Source organism: Zingiber officinale, chromosome 7A (assembly GCF_018446385.1).
Source record: "Zingiber officinale cultivar Zhangliang chromosome 7A, Zo_v1.1, whole genome shotgun sequence".
Taxonomy (NCBI): domain Eukaryota; kingdom Viridiplantae; phylum Streptophyta; class Magnoliopsida; order Zingiberales; family Zingiberaceae; genus Zingiber; species Zingiber officinale.
The window spans coordinates 140,062,927-140,083,842 of record NC_055998.1 but is presented as its reverse complement, the minus strand read 5'-3'; the positions used below and the strand labels follow the sequence as shown (position 1 = coordinate 140,083,842).

General features: G+C 36.6%; 2 protein-coding genes across 2 annotated transcripts; one reads left to right on the top strand and one right to left on the bottom strand.

Annotated features, from left to right (window-relative positions):
• Window positions 1-9,121: 9,121 nt before the first annotated feature.
• LOC122002885 (mitogen-activated protein kinase 17-like) lies at window positions 9,122-13,166 on the top strand. Its single transcript, XM_042558266.1, has 11 exons — window positions 9,122-9,178; window positions 9,263-9,662; window positions 9,742-9,869; window positions 10,586-10,645; window positions 11,105-11,254; window positions 11,629-11,784; window positions 11,912-12,049; window positions 12,129-12,202; window positions 12,283-12,387; window positions 12,607-12,826; window positions 12,898-13,166. Exons 1-11 carry the CDS (start codon window positions 9,161-9,163, stop codon window positions 12,967-12,969), a joined length of 1,521 nt encoding a protein of 506 aa, XP_042414200.1. The 5' UTR covers window positions 9,122-9,160; the 3' UTR covers window positions 12,970-13,166.
• A 690-nt stretch (window positions 13,167-13,856) lies between these two features.
• On the bottom strand, window positions 13,857-14,861 carry LOC122002886 (transcription factor MYB46-like). Its single transcript, XM_042558267.1, has 3 exons — window positions 14,625-14,861; window positions 14,419-14,548; window positions 13,857-14,331 (listed from the first exon to the last, which is right to left on the bottom strand). Exons 1-3 carry the CDS (start codon window positions 14,809-14,811, stop codon window positions 13,923-13,925), a joined length of 726 nt encoding a protein of 241 aa, XP_042414201.1. The 5' UTR covers window positions 14,812-14,861; the 3' UTR covers window positions 13,857-13,922.
• Window positions 14,862-20,916: the final 6,055 nt, after the last annotated feature.

Here is a 20,916-nt window from a genome sequence, read left to right as displayed (position 1 = left end):
GAGTGACCAGATGCTAGGCATGATGTACCAACAGGTCAAGGTTGACCGGATGTTGGTTTGAGAGGCTTGGAACTTGGTTTTGGGCAAAAACCAAGTGTTGGATCGATCAGTGGATCGATCCAGGAGCTGGATCGATCAGTGGATCGATCCAGGAGCTGGATCGATCAGTGGATCGATCTAGGCTTCTCCTAAGCGAACAGAAAGCCTCTGGATCGATCCGTGGATCGATCCAGATGTTCCAATCGATCAGTGGATCGATTGGGACGCGGCTGCTTCGCGCGATAAGCGCTGGATCGATCCGTGGATCGATCCAGGCGTTTTTCCAGAGCACAGAGGCGCTCTGGATCGATCCGTGGATCGATCCAAATTCTCCCCGATCGATTGGGAACATTCGAATCGATCGGGATCCGACCGTTGGCGTCGATAAAGGCCGCAGGCGTTCATTTCCTTCAGCATCTCTTCACTGTTTCATCTCAGATCTTCGCCAGCTCCTCCACAGCACTCTCAAAGCTCGTGATCGCCAGTTCTTGAAGGTTCTTGGAAGCTCTCCGAGTCAAGAGGCGGATCAAAGGCAAGAAGAGAAGCTAGGGTTAGGGTTTTCTGCATTCATTGTAAGCTTGTGCTTGTATTTTGTTTCCCTTTCCTTCTTCTTGTACCGAGAGTCTTGTAGGGCTTCTCCGGCCTCGGTAGTTACCGAAAAGGAGTGTTTCATAGTGGAGGGTGCGTGCGTGGTGTGGATTCTTGGATTAGTCACCTCCTTTGGAGGTGGATACCAAGTAAAATCCTAGTGTTAGCGTGGGTGTATTTATTTCTGTATTTTCCGCTGCATATTCTTGAAGAAACAATCAACGCCAAGCAACACCGAGCAACGCCAAGCACCGAGCGAACGCGACGAGCTATTCCCCCCCCCCCCCCCCTCTAGCTACTTTTGGTCCTAACACAAAGCTTCTGCTCATGCTGCTCAACAGTGTATGTGACTTCGTAGACTCTTTGAGAATCTGCACATGCCCATTGATCAACCCATTCCTTGATTTCTATTCACGGAGATAATCTGAGTGCAATCAAGCTTACATCTAATCCTATTGAGAGGACAAAACATATTGAACTTGAGCATCATTTCATTCGTGAGAAAGTGCTCAATGGGATTTTTGATATGATCGCAGTTAAAAGTGAAAACAATATTGTCGATATCTTTACAAAATCACTTCCGAAGGGTGCATTCGAAGATTTGCGATCAAAGCTGAGATTAGTGAACATCACTTTAAGGGAGAGTGTTGAATTATAAAGTGATGTTTCTAGAAGGCTAAATTAATTTTAGTCTACTACTTAGTTTCAAGAAATGTTTATGGGTTCTTTTAAGTAATTTTAATGCATTATTATTTTTTAAGAAAATTTACTTCCAATTAGTTGATAAGTGTGAGTCTAATACCTTTGTAATGGTTGTCAAACATCAATAGTTAAATAGATTGTAAGGTCAATTGCTTTCAGATATGAAATATACCATTAGATATCTGATATTTTCACGCCATTGTACTAGGATAAAAATATCCTTAATAATTTATCTACTTATATTTAGCCAGGACCATGATACTGGATCGTTGGTGAATATTATCTTTTAATTCTGTAATAATATGATATTATTATAATAGATTATGAGATTAATTTCTAGTATATGTGAAATGTATTATTATTATTTATCTCTCTTCCAAATGGTATGACATAGTCTGGAGGGCCCGAGTAAATCAAACGAGTCACTTTTTTTATAATCATCTACCAACTCTCTCGGTGAAATTATCCAAAATATATTTGATATTATTAGGAAAAAATACCTTTAACCATATTTATTTTCTATCAAGTAATATTTTATCCCCTGTATTTTAAAAGTAACATTTAATCCTCTTTGACCAAAATCAAATGTGAAAAAAAATTATAAAAGATAACAGTGATGGATTTAGGAATTTAAGGATGAAGAGACGATCACGATCGAAGCTGAGCGTAGTAAATTTTTACACTGAACAAGGGGTGTTATCCTCCATCTTCACTAGTGAAATCCCATAATATTACGGGTCACACCGCCGGTAAGGGAGGTGATCGCCGATGCCACCCCCCTTGGATCCGCCCTTGATTATGTCTTTGTCTTTTTGATATTTTTTGATAATTTTAAGAGGAAAAAATAATATTAAATTTATTGATAATTTACGTCTACTTCTATTTCCTTTGTTGATATCTGAATTAATTCTAGACAATTCAAGGTCCTAATTTATATTTTCCACATGTGTATGACTATTAGTTTACTAATTAAAATCAATAAATTATATGTATACTCCAACAATATATAAAGATTAATACTTAATTATATGAATAAAATAAAATTAAGTAGTTTAAGATGTATATTTTCGTCGTCGTCTTTAAATACAATGTATAATAGTTATTTTCTTCACTTTCCCATAAATTTAAAATTTTATATCTGCCCCTATCCACAATTATATAAGGTTCTATGAAAATATGCGAAGATATAATTTTATTTTCTTTTGCGAAGACAAATTTTCTTTGTCTTCTTCAAGCTCTTTTACTTTCTCATGTATGTACGCGAGCCTCACATTTCAGTTTATCACTGGCTTGACCATCAAATTAAATAGGATAACACCGACAATATCAATCCTTAGTTGACAAATATTGCTTTGTAGGACACTAAGAGCGGATGCACCGACAAACTAACATCAATCGCAGATCTGAGTGAGTGACGAAGGACATCATCACTAGATGTTTCTATATATTTTTTATCCTTTTATATATATTTTTGACCCTATGTACATCATCGATCTAATTAATTAATAATTAAAGAGCCGACTTAAAGACATATGTAATTATTTTCCACGTCAATTCAATGAGTTTTTTTCCTCTTAAAATTATCAAAAAATATAAAAAACGTAAGGATATAATTATCTTTTACAATTTTTTTTTTTGACTTTGGTCAAAGGGGCAGTTAAGTGTTATTTTTTAAGTACAGTGGGTAAAATGCAACTTGATATAAAATAGAGGGGTTAAAGGTATTTTATCAATTTAGGTTAAAATGCAACTTATCTAATCTCGAATGCATTGCATAGATTTGACCTATACAATAAATTTTCTATTATATCAATTTAGATTTTATAACTGCTACAATTCACCTTAAATTTGCTATAAAATTGTAATTGCTGTAATATTATAGTAACTAGAATTTTATAATTGCTGCAACACATACTTATCCTATTCAATTACATTCACGTTTATAGCAGTTACAAACGGTAAGGTCTTGCTCAGGCAATTAACTTATAGATTCATGATTTAATACGTGCAACATGAGATAATAATATTGAATGGTATACTTGATAGTAACTATGTTATTTTACAAGATGGTGTTGGTCACGAGTAGGCTGACAAGAGGAGGGGAGGGGGTGAATTGCCTTGAAAAATAAGTTTTTTAAAAAATATCTCTTGCTTTCAAACTAAGCAAGGATAGGCAGTAAATTAAACAATTAAGAACTAATAATATAAAATAGTAAGATACACTAGAAATTACTTGATTACAATCTAAATAGTTATTAATCCATGGTAAATGAAATGCTCACTAACTCCTTCGTTGAAGGAAGAAAAGCATCTTACAAACTTAAAAGCTTACACCTCCAAATTAGCAAAACTTATCCGATCAAAGTTGATCTGTCTAACACAGAGGCGCCTCCTTCAGTAGTTGTTATTGTGGCTGAGTTTTGCATGGAGGCGCCTCCGTTCCATCTGAGGCGCCTCCCCGCCTTTTCAGTTAAGATGCCTCTAATCCATAGAGGCGCCTCCGCGCCTTTCTACGGCAGAGGCAATCCAACCCACTCGAGACGCCTCCATTCCACCAAGGCACCTCGAGTCTTCAAGGCATAACTCTTCATACCCTAGGTCAACCTCCGAGTTGACCTTTTTCAAACTTTTGCTCCTGTGGTGATGCTTCTGCTATTCGGAGTTGAGTTCGTCTGAACCCAACTTTGATCTTCTATTCGAGCAGACTTTCTTCCTAGTTTCTCATCCATCGGATTGTCGCGTGTGTCATTCTCGCTCTATCAGTGCACTCTTCTATAGCTTCTCATCCGTCAAATGCATCAAACCCGTCGACTCACTTCCTGTGCCATCATTCTCGTCCATTGCGTCTTCCGCTGAACTTCTTGTGTTCCTAAGCTCTTGCACATTTCAACATGAGTCATCAAAAATAAACATGACCCAACTTAACTTGGTTGATTACATCAAAATCAACTCGGAGTACTTACAATCTCTCCTTTATGATATGCGTCAACCCAAGTTAAAGTTAGGGTAAATAAAGAAAATTAAAAAAATAGTTATAACATGAATATTATATTTAAGTACAAAAGAAATGCAAGTAATATTTATTTTTAATAGTTTAATTATTACTCCCCTAAATTGGATAAACACTCTCCCCTTTTGTTTACATCAAAACTAGAAGTAAAATCTTAAAAAAATATTGAAATGTTTTTCTAAGGGGGTGACATAGAATTTTCAACAATCTACATTTTTATCAAAATTAATTTTTAAAAAGAGATTTTTTTTAATCTATTAATCCAATCATTTTGGAAAAATAATTAAAAATTATTTTAATATTTAAAAAATACTATTTTTTTAATAACAATCATGATTTATCAGAGTATGATAAAAAATTTCATTCACAAATTTTTTTTATTGTAGCCGTAATAAATATTTTTGAAATCGATAGTATTATTTTTAAAAATAAAATTTAAAAAAAACTATTTTTAAGGTCTAAAAATCTGGTTGATTTTTTTTTTCCAACATTCAAAATTCAATGGTAAACTCCCGAAAAATAAAGTCTTTTAAGATTAATGTCCTAAACAATTTTAAACCTTAAATTACATTTTTTTGATAAAAAAATTATAAAAAAAATCAGAGAATTGTCGAAAATTTTTGAATTTTTTTTCTCTAACAATAAACCTATATCACAAAAAAAAAAAAATGAATTTTTAAAAAATAAATTTTGAAGAATTTTTATTCATTGAAATTTATTATTTAAATAATTTTTTAAAAAATTATACAGGGTAAAAAAATTTTAGAAAAAAATTGATTATTCGATAGAATCATTATATAGCATAGTAAAAAAAAATTAACTTAAATTATGAATAGTGAATGTATCAAACAATTAAGTTTTGCAGCAATATTAAAATTAAACTAAATTTATATTTAAAGCATGCATAAAAATTAATTTAAACTAAGCAGGTTTTCAAAACCCAAAATAATTTTCTACCTATTAGATTTATCAAAACAATTTGTGGGATATATTTTTTATCCACTTTTATAATTTAGCTCTTGTAAATATTTAAAATACTAATTAAGTTCTGTATAATTTCTAAACTTAGAAAATTTTGAATTTAGGCATGTAGAGTCTTTTTTTTCTAGTTGATATTTTAATTCTTCATTTTTAATTTTCAATTTATCATAATCTTCTAATAAACATGATTTTACTAAGGTAACCTTTAATTTTGTATTTTATGTTTTTAATAGTTCATGCTTTATTTTTAATTTACACATACTTTTATGAAGTATTTTTATGAACTTGTACAACTTTTCAAGAGGTGAGGTATGTACCTTACTTATATTGTTGTTCTTGTAGTCTGTTGATTTCCCTTCATTGCTGTTTTCTTTTGATGAATCTCTCCCTTCATCAATATTAATTTTGGACGAGCTTTCAATATTTTCTTAGTGATCTGCCATCAGTGCTAATCCAACGTAATTTTCTAGCTTGGATTCGGATGAGGGCTCGTCCCATGTTGCTTTTAGGTTATTGTGCTTGGATATGTTTGGCAATTTGTCCTTTCATTTACTTTTCAGCTTTGAACAATTATTTTTGATATACCTTTCTTCTTGGCAGTTGCAGTACTGAACCTTTATTTACTTCGAAAAGGTCTTGTTGTCTGCTTCTTATCAAAATTATTAGATTTTAAAAATTTAGAAAACTTTCTTACTAGAAAACTTCTTCGTCTTCGTCGAGTGATGATTGTGACTCCGACTCGATCTTTTTAGCTTTGAGTGCCAGGTTCTAAATATGCATTTCTCCTTTATTCTGTAAATGCCCTTCCTTTTCTTCTTCATGTTGATCTTTGGATACTATAAAATCATATTTAATTAATAAAATAATTTTGAAATCAATTTTGAAAAATACCTTTATCCGGTGTTTCCAGAGTGAGAACTCCCTCTTGAACTTTGGCGGGTAGATGCTTGGTCTGACCATTGTTTCCTTGCTTTAGCAGGCTGTTAGTCCTTCTGAAGCAGTTGGATTCTTATACCAATTGTTGGTCCCAAATGTTGGTGTGGGAAGCACTAGATGATTGAACCTGTGTTTTGATAAATGACAAAGGATTCAAAGTTAAGGTTACTTGTTGTCTAACAAGTGTGAATGAGCTTGCAGGAAAGTCCTAAGTGTTTTTAGGTAAAAGTCATAGTGGATTCTAGACAGATGAAAAATCTTAGGGGGTGGTAACCCTAGGTGGAAAGTCTTGGCAGGTCATGAACTTTGGGCGAAATCCTAGAGTCGAGGACTCTGGGTGAAAATCCTGGTGGTCGCGGACCAGGTAAAATATTGGATGGGTCGGGGATCAGACGTCTAGAGGGAAAGTCCTGAAATCTCCGCCGCTGAGCAAAAGTCCAGTCGGTCTGGAGGACCGGTTTGACAATAGGTAACTTCCCTTAAGAGGAGTAGGTGAGGGCGCGTTCCCCGTTGAGGGAACAATAGGTGTTGATTTGACCTAAGGTTTCAGAAAAATCCGAAAGTCAGAACCGGACAGTCTAGAGACTGTCAAAAGTTATCTTTTATATTGCTTTATTATTTACTATTATTCTAACTTTGTTTTACAGGAGACTAACACCTTTTGTAGGGCTAGATTCGACCTTGATCGGTCGATCGAATGTTCGGATCGGTCAACCTAACCTCCAATCAGCAAGATCAAATTTCCAGCTAGTGGACCAGGTTCGATCAGGGGATCGGTCGACCGAAGCTCGGGTTCAGTGGATCGAACTGAGGATGATCAAGCCAAGTTGATCGGATCAGATAAGCCAGCACGGTCAGCAGATCGGTTGACCGAATGGCGGGATCGGTTGACCGAACGAAGAATCTTATCCAAGCAGCAGAACCTGGACTGGAAGCCGGGTTGATTCAAGAAGGATCGGTCGACCAATTCGGGGGATCAGTCAACCGATTAGAGTCGGGTCAAACCTGATCCCGAGATCAGTGGGTCCGGATTAGGTCTGAGGTGGCTATAAAAAGGGTCTCGACCAGCACTTCGAACACAGAATTGAGAACTACTTGTGCTCTTGTGTGCTGCTTCGAAGTGCTTTGACAATGTGCAACCGCTGCTCCAACAATCGACGAACTTCTACTTACTATTTTATTGTTGGTAATAAAGTTTTTAATTATACTTAATATCTGTACTTATTTCCGAATAAAAGTGAACAACGATCACGAGCCTTGGAGTAAGAGTCGTCATAGGCTCCGAACCAAGTAAAAGAAATCTTATTAGCATTGCTTTTGTTTTATCTCTTTATTCCGCTGCGTTATTTTGTATTTCCCAAAACGAGTGAAAAAGTTACGAGTGTTATTCACTCCCCCTCTAGCACGCATCGATCCTACACCAAATAGGCCGGGAAGGATGAATTGCCCTAAAAAATAAGTTTTAAAAAAATATCTCTTGCTTTCAAATTTAGCAAGGATATGTAGTTAAATTAAACAATTAAGAAATAACAACATAAAAGAGTAAGAGAACACTAGAGATTACTTGGTTACAGCATAGATGATTATTAATCTAAGGTAAATAAAATGCTCACTAAAATCTCCTTCATTGAAGGCAGAGAAGCCTCTTACAAACTTGAAAGATCAAAAAAAGAGTAAAGAAATAAAGTACAAGTTGTTATTTTTGAGCCAGAGGACATCCCCTCTTTTTATAATACTCAAAATACTTTTTACCGTTGACTAACGTGGCAGTGGAGACACCTCAATTAAGCTCGAGGCACTTCCAGATTAGTAAAACTTATCCGATTAAACTTGATCTGTCCAACAGCTCCGGACGCATGGAGGCACCTCCATTCCATCTTAGGTGTCTCCTATGAGTAGTCATTATTGTGGCTAAGTTTTGTGCGGAGGCACCTCCGTTCCATCTGAGGCGCCTCCCTGCCTTTTTAGCTGAGGCATCTCCAGTCCATGGAGGTGCCTCCATGCCTTTCAGCGATAGAGACAATCCAACCCACCTGAGGTGCCTCCATTCCACCAAGGCGCCTTGAATTTTCAAGACATAACTCTTCGTTCCCAGGATCAACCTCTGGTTAACCTTTTCCAAACTTTTTCTCTTGTGAGTGATGCTTCTGACCGTCCGGAGTTAAGTTTATCCGAATCCAATTCAGATCTTTTCCTCGAGTATGCTTCTTCCCTAGCTTCTTGTCACTTGAACCACCGCAAGAGCATCCTTCTCGCTCTACCAGTGTACTCTTCCGTAACTTCTAGTCCCTCGAATACATCGCACCTGTCAATTCACTTCCCATACCATCCTTTTCGTCTGTTGTGCCTTTTACTCGATTTCTTATATTACTAAGATTCTGTACACTTAGACATAAGGTATAAAAAAAATTAAATATGACATAACTTAACTTAATTAATTATATCAAAATCAATCCGAAATACTTATAGATATCTTTAAAAAGATGCTCAGATTTTTTTTAAAAAAGTTCACGTGTCATGGTATTTCTATCCTTCATCCAATTTGGAGATGGACGATCCAATTTTATGAAAAAATTTAGAAAACACAGGTGAATCACAGGATCCAGCACCACGAGAAATAATGCAGAATTTAAAAGTGAGCTCGGCTAAAAAAACATTAAATAATCCACTCGATTGTAGAGCATGATCAGGGATTTCATATTCACTCGCTCTTCCGCAACCATCGCCCTTTTCCCTGGAGACGCCGCCTCGTGGATGGCCTCCGTCGCTTCTTCCCACACCGCCCCCGCTCCCGCCCATCCATTGCTGCCTTAATCAAACAGAGCGATCAGAAACACACAACGAGAAAGAAAAAAAGAAAGAAGAAGAGGAGGAATAACTGTTCCAAGGGCAGTGGAGAACGCCATGCAACAGCAAAAGAAGGTTTTTTAATTTCTCGAGCTCTCTAAATTTCGTCTGCAAGTGTTAAAGTTGTAATCTTGATGCTCCTCCATTCGGGCGTCGCAGGAACTCGACTTCTTCACGGAGTACGGCGAAGCGAGCAGGTACAACGTGCAGGAGGTCGTCGGAAAGGGCAGCTACGGGGTCGTGGGCGCCGCGGACGACTCCCTCACCGGCGAGAAGGTGGCGATCAAGAAGATCAATGACGTCTTCGAGCACGTCTCCGACGCCACTCGCATCCTGCGGGAAATCAAGCTCCTGAGGCTGCTGCGCCACCCGGACATCGTGCAAATCAAGCACATAATGCTTCCGCCGTCGAGAAGGGAGTTCAAGGACATCTACGTCGTGTTCGAGTTGATGGAATCCGACCTCCATCAGGTCATCAAGGCAAACGACGACCTCACTCCCGAGCACCATCGCTTCTTCCTGTACCAGCTTCTTCGATCGCTCAAGTACATCCACGCAGGTCGAAACCTCATCATCTTCTACTGGCAATGCAATTTGACACTACAATCACCAGATTTTCTTGTTTTCTTTGAGGGCAGCCAACGTTTTTCATAGAGATTTGAAGCCCAAGAACATCCTGGCCAATGCAGACTGCAAGCTGAAAATCTGTGATTTTGGCCTCGCCAGAGTAGCTTTCAATGATGCTCCATCTGCCATATTTTGGACAGTATGCACATTCACTCTTCCTATGATTAAGGATTTTGTGCCATAATGAGGTCAATAATACATGAAGGTATAGTAGGGGATCGAGCTCAATAGTGTAGGAGAATCCATATAGCTTACTCCATTTAGTAGGATAAAGGTTTAGTTATTGTTGTTGTCGTTAAGGGTTAAGGACTATGAACAAGGCAAGTTTTGTTTTGTTCAATCTTCTTTGATAAGGTAGCTAGGTCAGGTCAAGTCTAACCTAAAATGAACCAAGCTGTTAAAATAGCTCAAGCTTGACTAAGTTTCTTTTTAATGAGCTTGAGCTTGGTTTGTTTAGATGTTGTCAAGCTCTCAATTTGAGTTTGTTTGATTGTTTAAAACTTTACTTTTTAAAGCTTATTTGGTTAATTAGTGAGCTTGATATTAAAAGCTTGTTTGTTTGTTTGTTTTGAGAGTTTGCTTGTCTATTTACAAGTTTGAATTGATCTTTGTTGATAAATATGACTCACAAACATTGCTCATGTGTATTGTTCATCTTTGTTCATTAACGTTAACAAGTTGAACACATATGCGTTCAAGCTCATCCATTTAGTTTAATAAGTTGTTCAAGCTTGTTTATTTAATTAACCTTGTGTATTTGAACATTTGGTTCGCCTACAACCCTATTGTTGTTATTGTAATGAGGTCAATAATGGCTTAATTTGATGTTGCTAATTGGGTTTCTTTTCCCTGTAGGACTATGTAGCAACAAGGTGGTATCGTGCTCCTGAATTATGTGGCTCATTTTTCTCCAAAGTAAGATCTTTGTTGATGAACATGGCTCGCCTAGTGTCGATGTGTTCTTCCTTTGGTGACTCGTTGTGGTATTTAACTAATAAGGACACAAATATACACTTATGATGATTGTTAGCTTCATTGTTGCAATAGTTTGGTGGGGTTCACTTATGATGTCTTTGAGTTTTGGCTCTCAATCCAAACTATACAATTTTGCCATTTACCTACACTCACATGCTTCAACATATGGTAAGATTATAATGTTTCAGACCTTTAATCCCCTTCTACTTAGTTTATTTATTTCTGAAAAAAAAAGGATTTTAGCAATTAGATAGTCAATTTTTATCAGATCACACCGTGCCAATACCCGAGATACTTCAAATCTACTGATGGCTTTAACTTCGAAATTGTTCCCTTATCCTTATTTGATCGAAATGAACTGTGTCTACTGATTGTAAACTACAAATTTCATGGTTTCAGTACACGCCTGCTATCGATATTTGGAGCATAGGATGCATATTTGCCGAAATGCTGACAGGGAGACCTCTGTTCCCCGGCAAGAATGTGGTGCACCAGTTGGATATTATGACTGATTTCCTTGGCACACCTTCAGCTGAATCTATTTCTAAGGTTCGGTCTTCATTCACCTCTGTTCGAGTAACCTCGCCTTTGATTATTATGCAACAATTGTAAGCTGCTATGGTGCAAATCGTTTGATGATACCCTTGACGGTTAGCTTAGTGACCTTGATACATGACTAACAAAGTAACAAAAACAAGAACTTATATGGTTATGTTATTTTAACCGAAATTAAGATTGTATGAATCTAAACTTCGAAACAGTGTGATGCATCATCAGTGTAGTCTTTTAGCAATGATCATATCTCGACCCACAAAAATCCTAAGTGCGCTCTTCTCAGTAGTTATAATTTATCTCATGAATGACTACTGCAATGCAACATAAAGATCAATCGTCTTTCATTAGCATTGTTATCTGATATGCAGATTCGAAATGAGAAAGCTAAAAGGTACTTAAGCAGTATGCGAAAGAAACAACCGGTCCCTTTTCAGAAAAAGTTTCCGGGAGTGGATCGTTCGGCTTTGCGTTTACTTGAACGCCTTCTATCATTTGATCCTAAAGATCGGCCTACTGCTGAAGAGGTAAGATATATTCAGTTAACTCAGTTCGTATTTACCTTGGTGAATTCTCTTCCAAATAAAGATGAAATGAATAATTTCCTAACTGTGTGAATTGAACATTTATATATTCTTTCTCTTGTCCATTCAGGCACTTGCTGATCCTTATTTTCGAGGCCTAGCAAATATCGAACTTGAGCCTTCAACACAACCTATATCAAAACTTGAGTTCGAGTTTGAAAGGAGGAAATTGACAAAAGACGATGTGCGGGAGCTAATCTATCGAGAGGTATAACACCAAACATATTGCTTGTTTGTGTCCTTACAACTATTGCTCTAATAACAATAGATTATACATCGTCAAGCAGATTTTGGAGTATCATCCTCAAATGTTACAGGAGTATCTATGCGGTGGAGATCAAACTAACTTTATGTACCCGAGGTCATTTTAAGTTTCTTTACATTTTTTATGCTCATTTCGTATCAATCTCCATTTCATCTAAATCTCTTGTTTTCCTTCAGTGGAGTGGATCGCTTTAAGCGCCAATTTGCCCATTTCGAAGACCACAATAATAGTAAAGATGGTAGACGCACCCCTGAACTGCGACCAAATGCTTCCTTACCGAGGTATATTGGCATCCTTCACAATAATCTACGAGTTAACATTTAGTTTCAGGAGATGTCTTCGTTTAGTTGAATTCGATGCGCGTATTAGGGGATTTTCACTAGATCATCCTAGTTTTATCTTAAAATTAAAATGATGATGGATTTGTATCGGCTTATTAGTTCTTCCTATAACTATATGACTGTTTCTTTTATAGTCTAAGCACTCATTATGTTATGTAGGGAGAAGACTAGTATGCATAAACTTGAGGCTTTCGATATTGAGAATAAATATGAAGAACAAAGTGTTGAATATGTCGGCCAAATCACCACTGAACGAAACGGTGAGAGGTCAAATCATCCTGATGCAAGCAGATCATTAGTCGGCGTTCGTAGCTTGCTGAAGAGCGAAAGCATTGGGGCTTCCCGGTGTTTTGTAGTCGGCTTAGAGAAGGATAATGAAGTAAGTCTCTCTCAAGTAAGTTTATCGAAGCTCTTTATCTTAAAAATAACACTTACATGACATTCATTCAGGAGGAATCAAGTGAGACGACGAATCAAGTGGCCGATAAGTTGCCCCATAAGTTAACAAACTTACATTGTTGATAAGTCTAACGCGTACACAAGATACTCTCTTGTAAACCAAGGTGGAGCTGCTTCTTCTTCTTCTTATCGACATACACTAATATAACTCCTGTCGAGTTATATATCTATCTATATATATAAATATTTTTTTTAATTATATGTTTCTTCTCAATATGATGGAAGATCTGTGCTTTTTTCGCACTATTTTAGATGTATGCGCTTGATCAATCGACTGATTGCTCTTTGCGGTTACCATTTGGTTCGACTTAAATTGTCAACAAATTCTTTAAAAGATCATTAGCCGTCCATCTTCCTCCGAAAGCAAATTATAATTTAAGTTAATGGTGTTTTTCATGAGAATTCTTCAGTTAAACTGGGATTTAAACTTCACTCTTCCCTTCATTCATTGATTGCTTAGTGCAAATTTCAGTACTCTTTCTGTTTCGATCGACGTGGGTTGTCGAGCAAAGATCATTGGCCGCTCATCATTGGATGGGTTGTCGAGCAAAGATCATTGGCCGCTCATCATTGGATTTATTAGACGACGTTGAGACCATGACAAATCCGTTGTTGCATTTAGGTTCATTATCTTTATTATTTGTTTTTAGTTATTGTTATTAAATTTCGATGTTAATTAAATCCCGTACACAGATTTGTTGATTTCCTATAGTTTTGCAGAACTTGTATACGATTCATGATGAGTAAAACATCCATCATGAGGTTGGATAACTATAAATAGACATGACCCTCGCTTGGATCTGTAATTGGCTCAACGAGCCAGTTATCCGTTGACTCGGTTACAATCAAAATTAACTCTTACAATATTTTGAATATTATGATCATTTTGAGCGTATTGAAATTATTTTAATTGAGTTGAATCGGTTTATTAATAAAGGTATTTCAGGATGAAAAATTATTTGAACTTTTTTGTTAAAAAAACAATTCATCCTTTTAATTATTTTTTACCAAGATTTTCATCCTACCCAGCACCAAAACTGTGCTTCCACCTCACTGCCAATGGCCCAGGCCAGGGCCTCATCACCAAGCACATCCCAGCCACTGTTGTTTTGTGAACCATCCAAGAAGCCACTGCATTCACCAAACCCCGAACTGCCCAAGCATTCATTCCGAATCGACAAGTTCTCGCTGCTGTTCTTCGGCAAATCCAGAGAGTCCCAATTACAGTTCTGGATGTCAATCAGCAGGAGAGGGTCGAGGACTGGCCCAAGACCAGCATCTGCATTTGATTCGTGTTGTGCTCTCGTATGGCCGCGTGCCAAGTTCTGGGTGCTTGTTTCGATCCTCTTCTTGAGGCTCGAGTTCCACAGATTCTTGATCTCGTTGTCGGTCCGTCCCGGCAACTGAGCTGCAATCCGCGACCACCTGCACCGACGATTGCAACCGGTTCAATGGTGAGTTCAATCACCGTGTTAAGAAAGATTCAAATTTGGGACAATTTGGCACGGTTACTTGTTTCCGAGAACTTGTTGTAGGCTTATGACTAAGTCCTCCTCTTGTCGCGAAAATTTGCCTCTTTTGAGATCCGGCCTGAGGTAGTTGATCCACCTGAGTCTGCAACTCTTTCCGCAACGCTGGAGTCCTACGACAATCACAAAAGCAAAGCGCTGAATCAATCGGTGCATCGAAATATTCACGAAGAAATATATGAGCAATGCCTGCTAGTTTCGGCACAAAGCTCCAACGGCCGACTCCATGAGTGATGACATGAGTGTAAAGCTTCTCGTCCTCCTCCGGAGACCACAAGCCCTTCTTTAGCTTCTTGTTGGAGCAAGAATGCCTTCCCATTTCCTCTAAAGGAGAGTGGAATTGTGTTTGTTGAGAAAAGCTTTGATCCTCTCTCATGGCGGAGGATTAGTATTTAAGGTACACCAAATGGTAGGAACACATAGAGAATAAACTATTTTTGAAAAGGGTTTGGTTGGCGTAACGAGTCCAATGTAATAGAAGAAATTTCTATAGTTGATTTCACTTAGTGAAATAAAGATTTAGCTTGTAGAGTATTCATATCAGTTTTTTTATAAATATCTTTAAAATTTAAAATAAATCATCCACTTCTAAATTTAGAGATGGATAGCTGATGTAAAAATTTTATTTTACGTAAAATATAAAATTTAATATAAATTCTATGTTTAGTGAAATTGATATGGATGCTCTTATTGTTGTTATAATTAGGGTTAGAAATTAGATGGGATAGAGTCCAAGACAGTTCTAAGTAAGATCCGTCTCTGCTAATTGTATTTAAGTTTTTGTTAGTAATTGATAGGGATTCGATTGGATCGAATTTAGATGAAACTCTTCTACTATAAAATTAGTGTATGGATTTATGATTGCAAACAAAATACAAGGATAAGAGATTTCCAACTCATGAATTTGACTTTAAGGCCATTTTAAAATTTCATTAGGTGGACCTATACGTTTTGCAATTATCAAAAGCTCTTTGTTCTTATGAAGAAGTGATAAGAATGGTGCATAAATATATATATTCAATAAAGGATTAGTAGTTCTTTAATGGCCAATTGGGATACTGTGAAACCCTAGCTAGTTTGTAGGGTCACTTTAAGTCACATGTTTAGGATTCTTGTCTATGGATTTTGTTTAGAAGACCTCGTGGCCTAAACTAGACCGACCTATGATCGATCCTCCTTCAAGGATATATGAGGTTGTAAATGAAGAGGACATTAATAATCTGTTTATGACGTATGATCCTGTCTGAAAATAGAAAGGTAGAAAGTTAGAGATGTGATGGCTTCACTGATCGGTTATAGACTTCGCTCCACTCTGTAAAACAAGTAATGTCAGTACTGAGTTAGGGAAGGGGTCCCCGGAGCTAGCCTTCCGACGCTCAAGTCAGTCACCCAAATAGTGGAAGAAAGTGGAGCAACAGTAACGCTACCGCAAATAGTGAATAGCGCGTACCTCCGTCGATACTTGGACCCCCTTTATATAGAGCTAATCCTGGTGGGCGACGTGCAAGCTTCTCGAGACATGCACACGTTCTCCAATATGTCTTATGAAAGGACCTGTCAGGAAAGTGCTCATGACATCATTCCTTAACAGGGCATGCATATCCTTGATGAGACAGTAGAAACTTCCGTCGTACGATCCGTCTGTTGTCCATGACTGGTGTCAGCGACACTATCTTCCAAAAGGATATCGAGAGATACGACAGTAGTCTCGTTGCTTGGCCGAGCGAGGTGGTCATTCGGCCGGGACCAACGGCTGAGCGAGGTGGCCGCTTGGTCGGGATCAACGGTCAAGCGGGGTGGCCACTTGGCCGGGATCCCTCAGCTTTGTCGACATTAGTCGCTCTCCTTGCGGTGACTGGTTGTAGTGGCTTGTCCCTTCCGATCAGACAAGCTCTTCGATCTCTTCAGTGTCTTGCTGTTATGCACTGAGCGTCTGATTATCTTATCATATTATTCCGACTTGGACGGATGATCTGCTCGAACATGTCTCTCGTCGTTCGGGCACTGATTGTCCCGATCGGTCGTCACGCCCTCCGTTCGACCCTTTGACACCCTAGCGTTGACCATCTTAACTTTGATCTCCACCTTGACAATTGATCCCGTGTCAGATGAACCTCCCTATATCGCTGCATCAACATAAATTTACCTTCTAAAGATTCCTCTTCTACCATTATAATCATGTATGTATGATATAGTTGTTTTCTATGACTCTTACTTGAAAATAATGCCTTTTTTTTTTAAAAAAAAAATTGTTTTGTTCAAATCGAATATACTTCTATCAGTAAATTTGATGATCAATGGGATAAAATTTATTTATATTCATTCAACTAGTGAGCACGATTCAATAATATTCTCCTGAATAAACATATTTATTAACTTATATAAAATTTAATTATAAAAAATAATATATATATATATATATATTTTGAATTTAATATTTATAATATGTTAAAATACAAAAATAGTTCAATTAAAAACTCGAACAGACCAATATGACAAGTTTGAACTAGATTGATAAATAAAATAAAAATTAAATTTGATTTGACTCGGTTCTTATATATATATATATATTTAATTAATATTAGATATCAAACTTACGATGATGAATTTTAAAAATAATCAATTCGATCCTATAAAAATTTACCAACCGATATTAAGATCTCGTTCTTAGGGTTTAGGGTATAACTTAACTTAAGTCCATTAAATAGTGGATGATGTACATCAATAGCAATAAAAAAAGACCATTCGATCCATCCATCAATGGATTTATCAAATCAACAGACAAGTTAGATAAGATTTGAATAAGTTTAAATAAGTTTGAGTTCGGTTCAAGCGACAAGTTAGATAAGATTTGAATAAGTTTAATTTAAATAATAAAATTGAATACACATAATCTCGACTTGACTCGACTAGGTTCATTTACTTAAGTCCATTAAATATTGCTTGACGTAGATCGGTAGCGATAAAAAAAAAAAAAAATTGATTCATGCATCCATCTATTGATTTATCAAATCAACAGACAATGGCTAATTGAAGCTCTAAACTTAAGTTAATTAAGATGTTCATCGAGTCTTGTCGTTGCCCCCACCTTAAAGAAACCCACCATCAACCAGTGGCCAGTGTCGGCACTCCTTTTGCTTCATTAATTAGCGTGATTATTAATTATCCTGATTAACTGGTCAAAGTGCCGACACTAATCCATCCATGCAACAAGAATGAGAGCAATTTAGCCCCACGGGACACGACAGGATGGTAAGGGATAAGTAACGTTGGTTCAATTTTCACTTGACGCATTTCATTCATATGTTTGTGGTGTTTAAATCATCCGTGATGTTAGGTTGCCCGTTAGGATCTATATATATTTTTTAAATTTATTTTGATGGCCGATGAAAATTTCTTTAAAGCTGAATCAGTATTTCCAAGAAAATACAAGGAAAAAAGAGAGCAATATCATTTAATGCCTGATCCATTTCATGAAGTGATAAGATTAAGTAGGGGAGCTGATGATGAGCAGTAGTCCCACCAAACAACTTAATTTAATTTCTGATTAAATGTATGCATACATCAGTCTCTCTCAGTTTCCATTGCTTCAGTTGGACTTAGTAGAGCCAATCGTGTAGCAAGTAGTCGATAACAATATTTGTCACCTCAATGATTTTTGTTTTTTAGCTAGTATTAGATATCTAACCCAGACTAATCTTGAACATAACCGATCCATTCTCATATAAAGTTTTTATGGAATCAAGATAAATTTAAAAATACTCACACCGGGAGATTCGACAACTGAAAGTCTCAGATTTACCATCCCATTAAAAGAAAATGCCCTTGAATGTGTCGTCACTAGGAATCAAACCATATAAATACTTCGGAGACTATATTGTTGGATCGAAATAGACGAGAGAGGAGGGTAAATCTCATTTGTTAAAAACTCTTTTCTTTTAGGAAATCAAATCAAATCAAATCAAAATAGTAGTGGAATTAATAAAGACATGCAGAAAAAGCACTACTCTGAAACCCGCGATCCTTGATCATTTTACGATTGGAAATCTACTAAAGTTCTCCCCTCAAAAAATTTTTGGAGAAAGAGCAAAACTCGTACAAGAATGAGGAAGATAGTAACACGCTACTAGTCCCCTTGAATGTAAATGCAAGTAAATGAAATATTATACCGACAACTAGAGTTGAAATTGTAGCATAGGTTGTTGGAGAGTACCTCTCGGTGTAGTAGCAACGGAATTGATAAAGATATGCAGAAATACAAAAGCATTGGACACGAGTTATTTTTACTTGGTTTTTAGTGCAGCGACTACTATTCTAAAGCATACGATCCTTGATCGCTTTACAATGAAAAATCCACTATAGTTCTCCTCTCCAAAAACTTTTGGAGAAAGAGAAAAACTCATACAAGAATGAGGAAGATTGTAGCATACTACTAGCCTCATTGAATGCAAATGCAAGTAAAATGAAAGATTATACCGACAACTAGAGGTGAAATTGTAGCGTAAGTTGTCAAAGAGCCTCTCAGTGTAGTAGCAGCTGAGCCTCGGATCTCAAAGCTTCTTTAATAGGCATGGTTCGGTCGATTAGAAATCGTTCAATTGAGTGATCTCTATCAGTCAACTGAACCTCTATAAGGCGATTGATCTCCACTCTCTTTCTTGCTTGTTCCGATCTGATTTGATCAATCTTGGGAAATTCGGGTTTTCGGTCAACTTAACCTTGTTTAGTCGGTTGAAGCCCTAGGATTTCCTTTCCTGCATGATCTGATCTGAGCTTCACACTTACCATCTTTGTTCATCAACTCAGTCAACTGAACTTATATTTCCTTCTTTGCACTTAACTGACTTTTTAGGTCGACAAAAAAGCTTTTTTAGGTCGATTGAAAAATCTTTTTGGTTATCCAAAAACCAATTTTCATGCATCACAAATATTAGTCTAAATATAAGTAATTTAGTTGGATGAAGCCCTATGCTTTCCTTTCATGCATGATCTGATTTGATATTCTGCAATGACCATCTTTGTTCATCGACTTAGTCGACTGAATTTCTATTTTCTTCTTTGCACCTATCTGAGTTTTTAAGTCAACTAAAAAACTTTTTAGGTTGATTGAAAAATCTTTTTTATTATCCAAAAGCCAATTTTCCTGCATCACATTGATTAGTCTAAATACAAGTAATTTAGTCGGCTACAACCCTAGGGTTTCCTTTCCTGTATGTTCCAATATGATATTCTACATTTACCATCTTTGTTCATCGACTCAGTCGACCGAACTTCTATTTCCTTCTTTGCACCTATCTGAGTTTTTAGGTAGACTGAAACACTTTTTAGGTCAATCGGAAAATCTTTTTAGTTACCCAAAAGCTAATTTTCCTGCATTACAAAGATTAGTCCAAATACAAGTAATAATAATGTGGGGGAGTGACATTGAGTGATGTGGGGGAGGACTCCATTTTTCAATAGCTTTTGTGTGTCTGGATGTGATGCAAGAGGATCCGAAGATTTTTTTTTCATTTCTTTTGTATCTTAGGGTTTTAGGTCTATTTAAATAATTATTTAGTTGATGTTAAGAAAGTTTTTTTTATATGAGTAATATTTTTGGTCGTGTTATTTGCTTCCCTTTTCTCTATTTTCCTTGTATTCTTCTTAAGCAACAGGTTTTAGAAGATTATTTTGGTCATTCATGTTCGAACCAATGAAATCAATACAGCTCGTAGGATAATCTCTATTCTGTCAGACATCAATTGGTATCAGAGCTCAACATTTGCTATAGAGAAACTTCATCAATTTCAATGGTGGGTCGTCGTGGTCGTGGTCGTAATGGACATGCTCCGAATGAGAAAGTACAATATCATGATCATAACATGATGATTGAGGATTTATAGGGACAAATCACAAAATTAACTCAGCGTTTGACAATGCTAGATTTTGAAGATCGTAAGATCTTTTATCATGATTCTGGTTTCGCTTTCAAAAACTCATATCACAATTGTGTTCAGTTCCAAGAACATCATGGTCTAGAGGAGCATCATGTAGACTTCTATTTTTGGATTCTGCCCAAGTTTTTTGGTATGTTACAGGCAGAGGAATTTGTTTATTGGCTTAACAAAGTAGAGAGATTTTTTTATTATCAAGAAGTGCCTGATCATATGAAAGTTAAAATGGTTGTGATCAAACTCAAAGGTTGAGCGTCAACGTGGTTGGTGTTGGTGTAATCATGTATCGGATGAGAAGTTTCAATGATTGATAATTATTTAAGTCTATATTAATACATTAGATCTAATTTTAGTTATAAGTTTGTATGATAAGAGAAATCCAAGAAGGTTGAGGGTCGGCTTCTTGGCAAGAAGAAATCCTTATAGGTCAGAAGACCGGATGTAAGGTAAGAAAAGTCCAAGAAGGTTGAGGGTGAGATTCTTGGCAAGAAGAGGTTCATACAGGTCAAAAGATCGAATGTAAGACAAGAGAAGTCCAAGAAGATTAA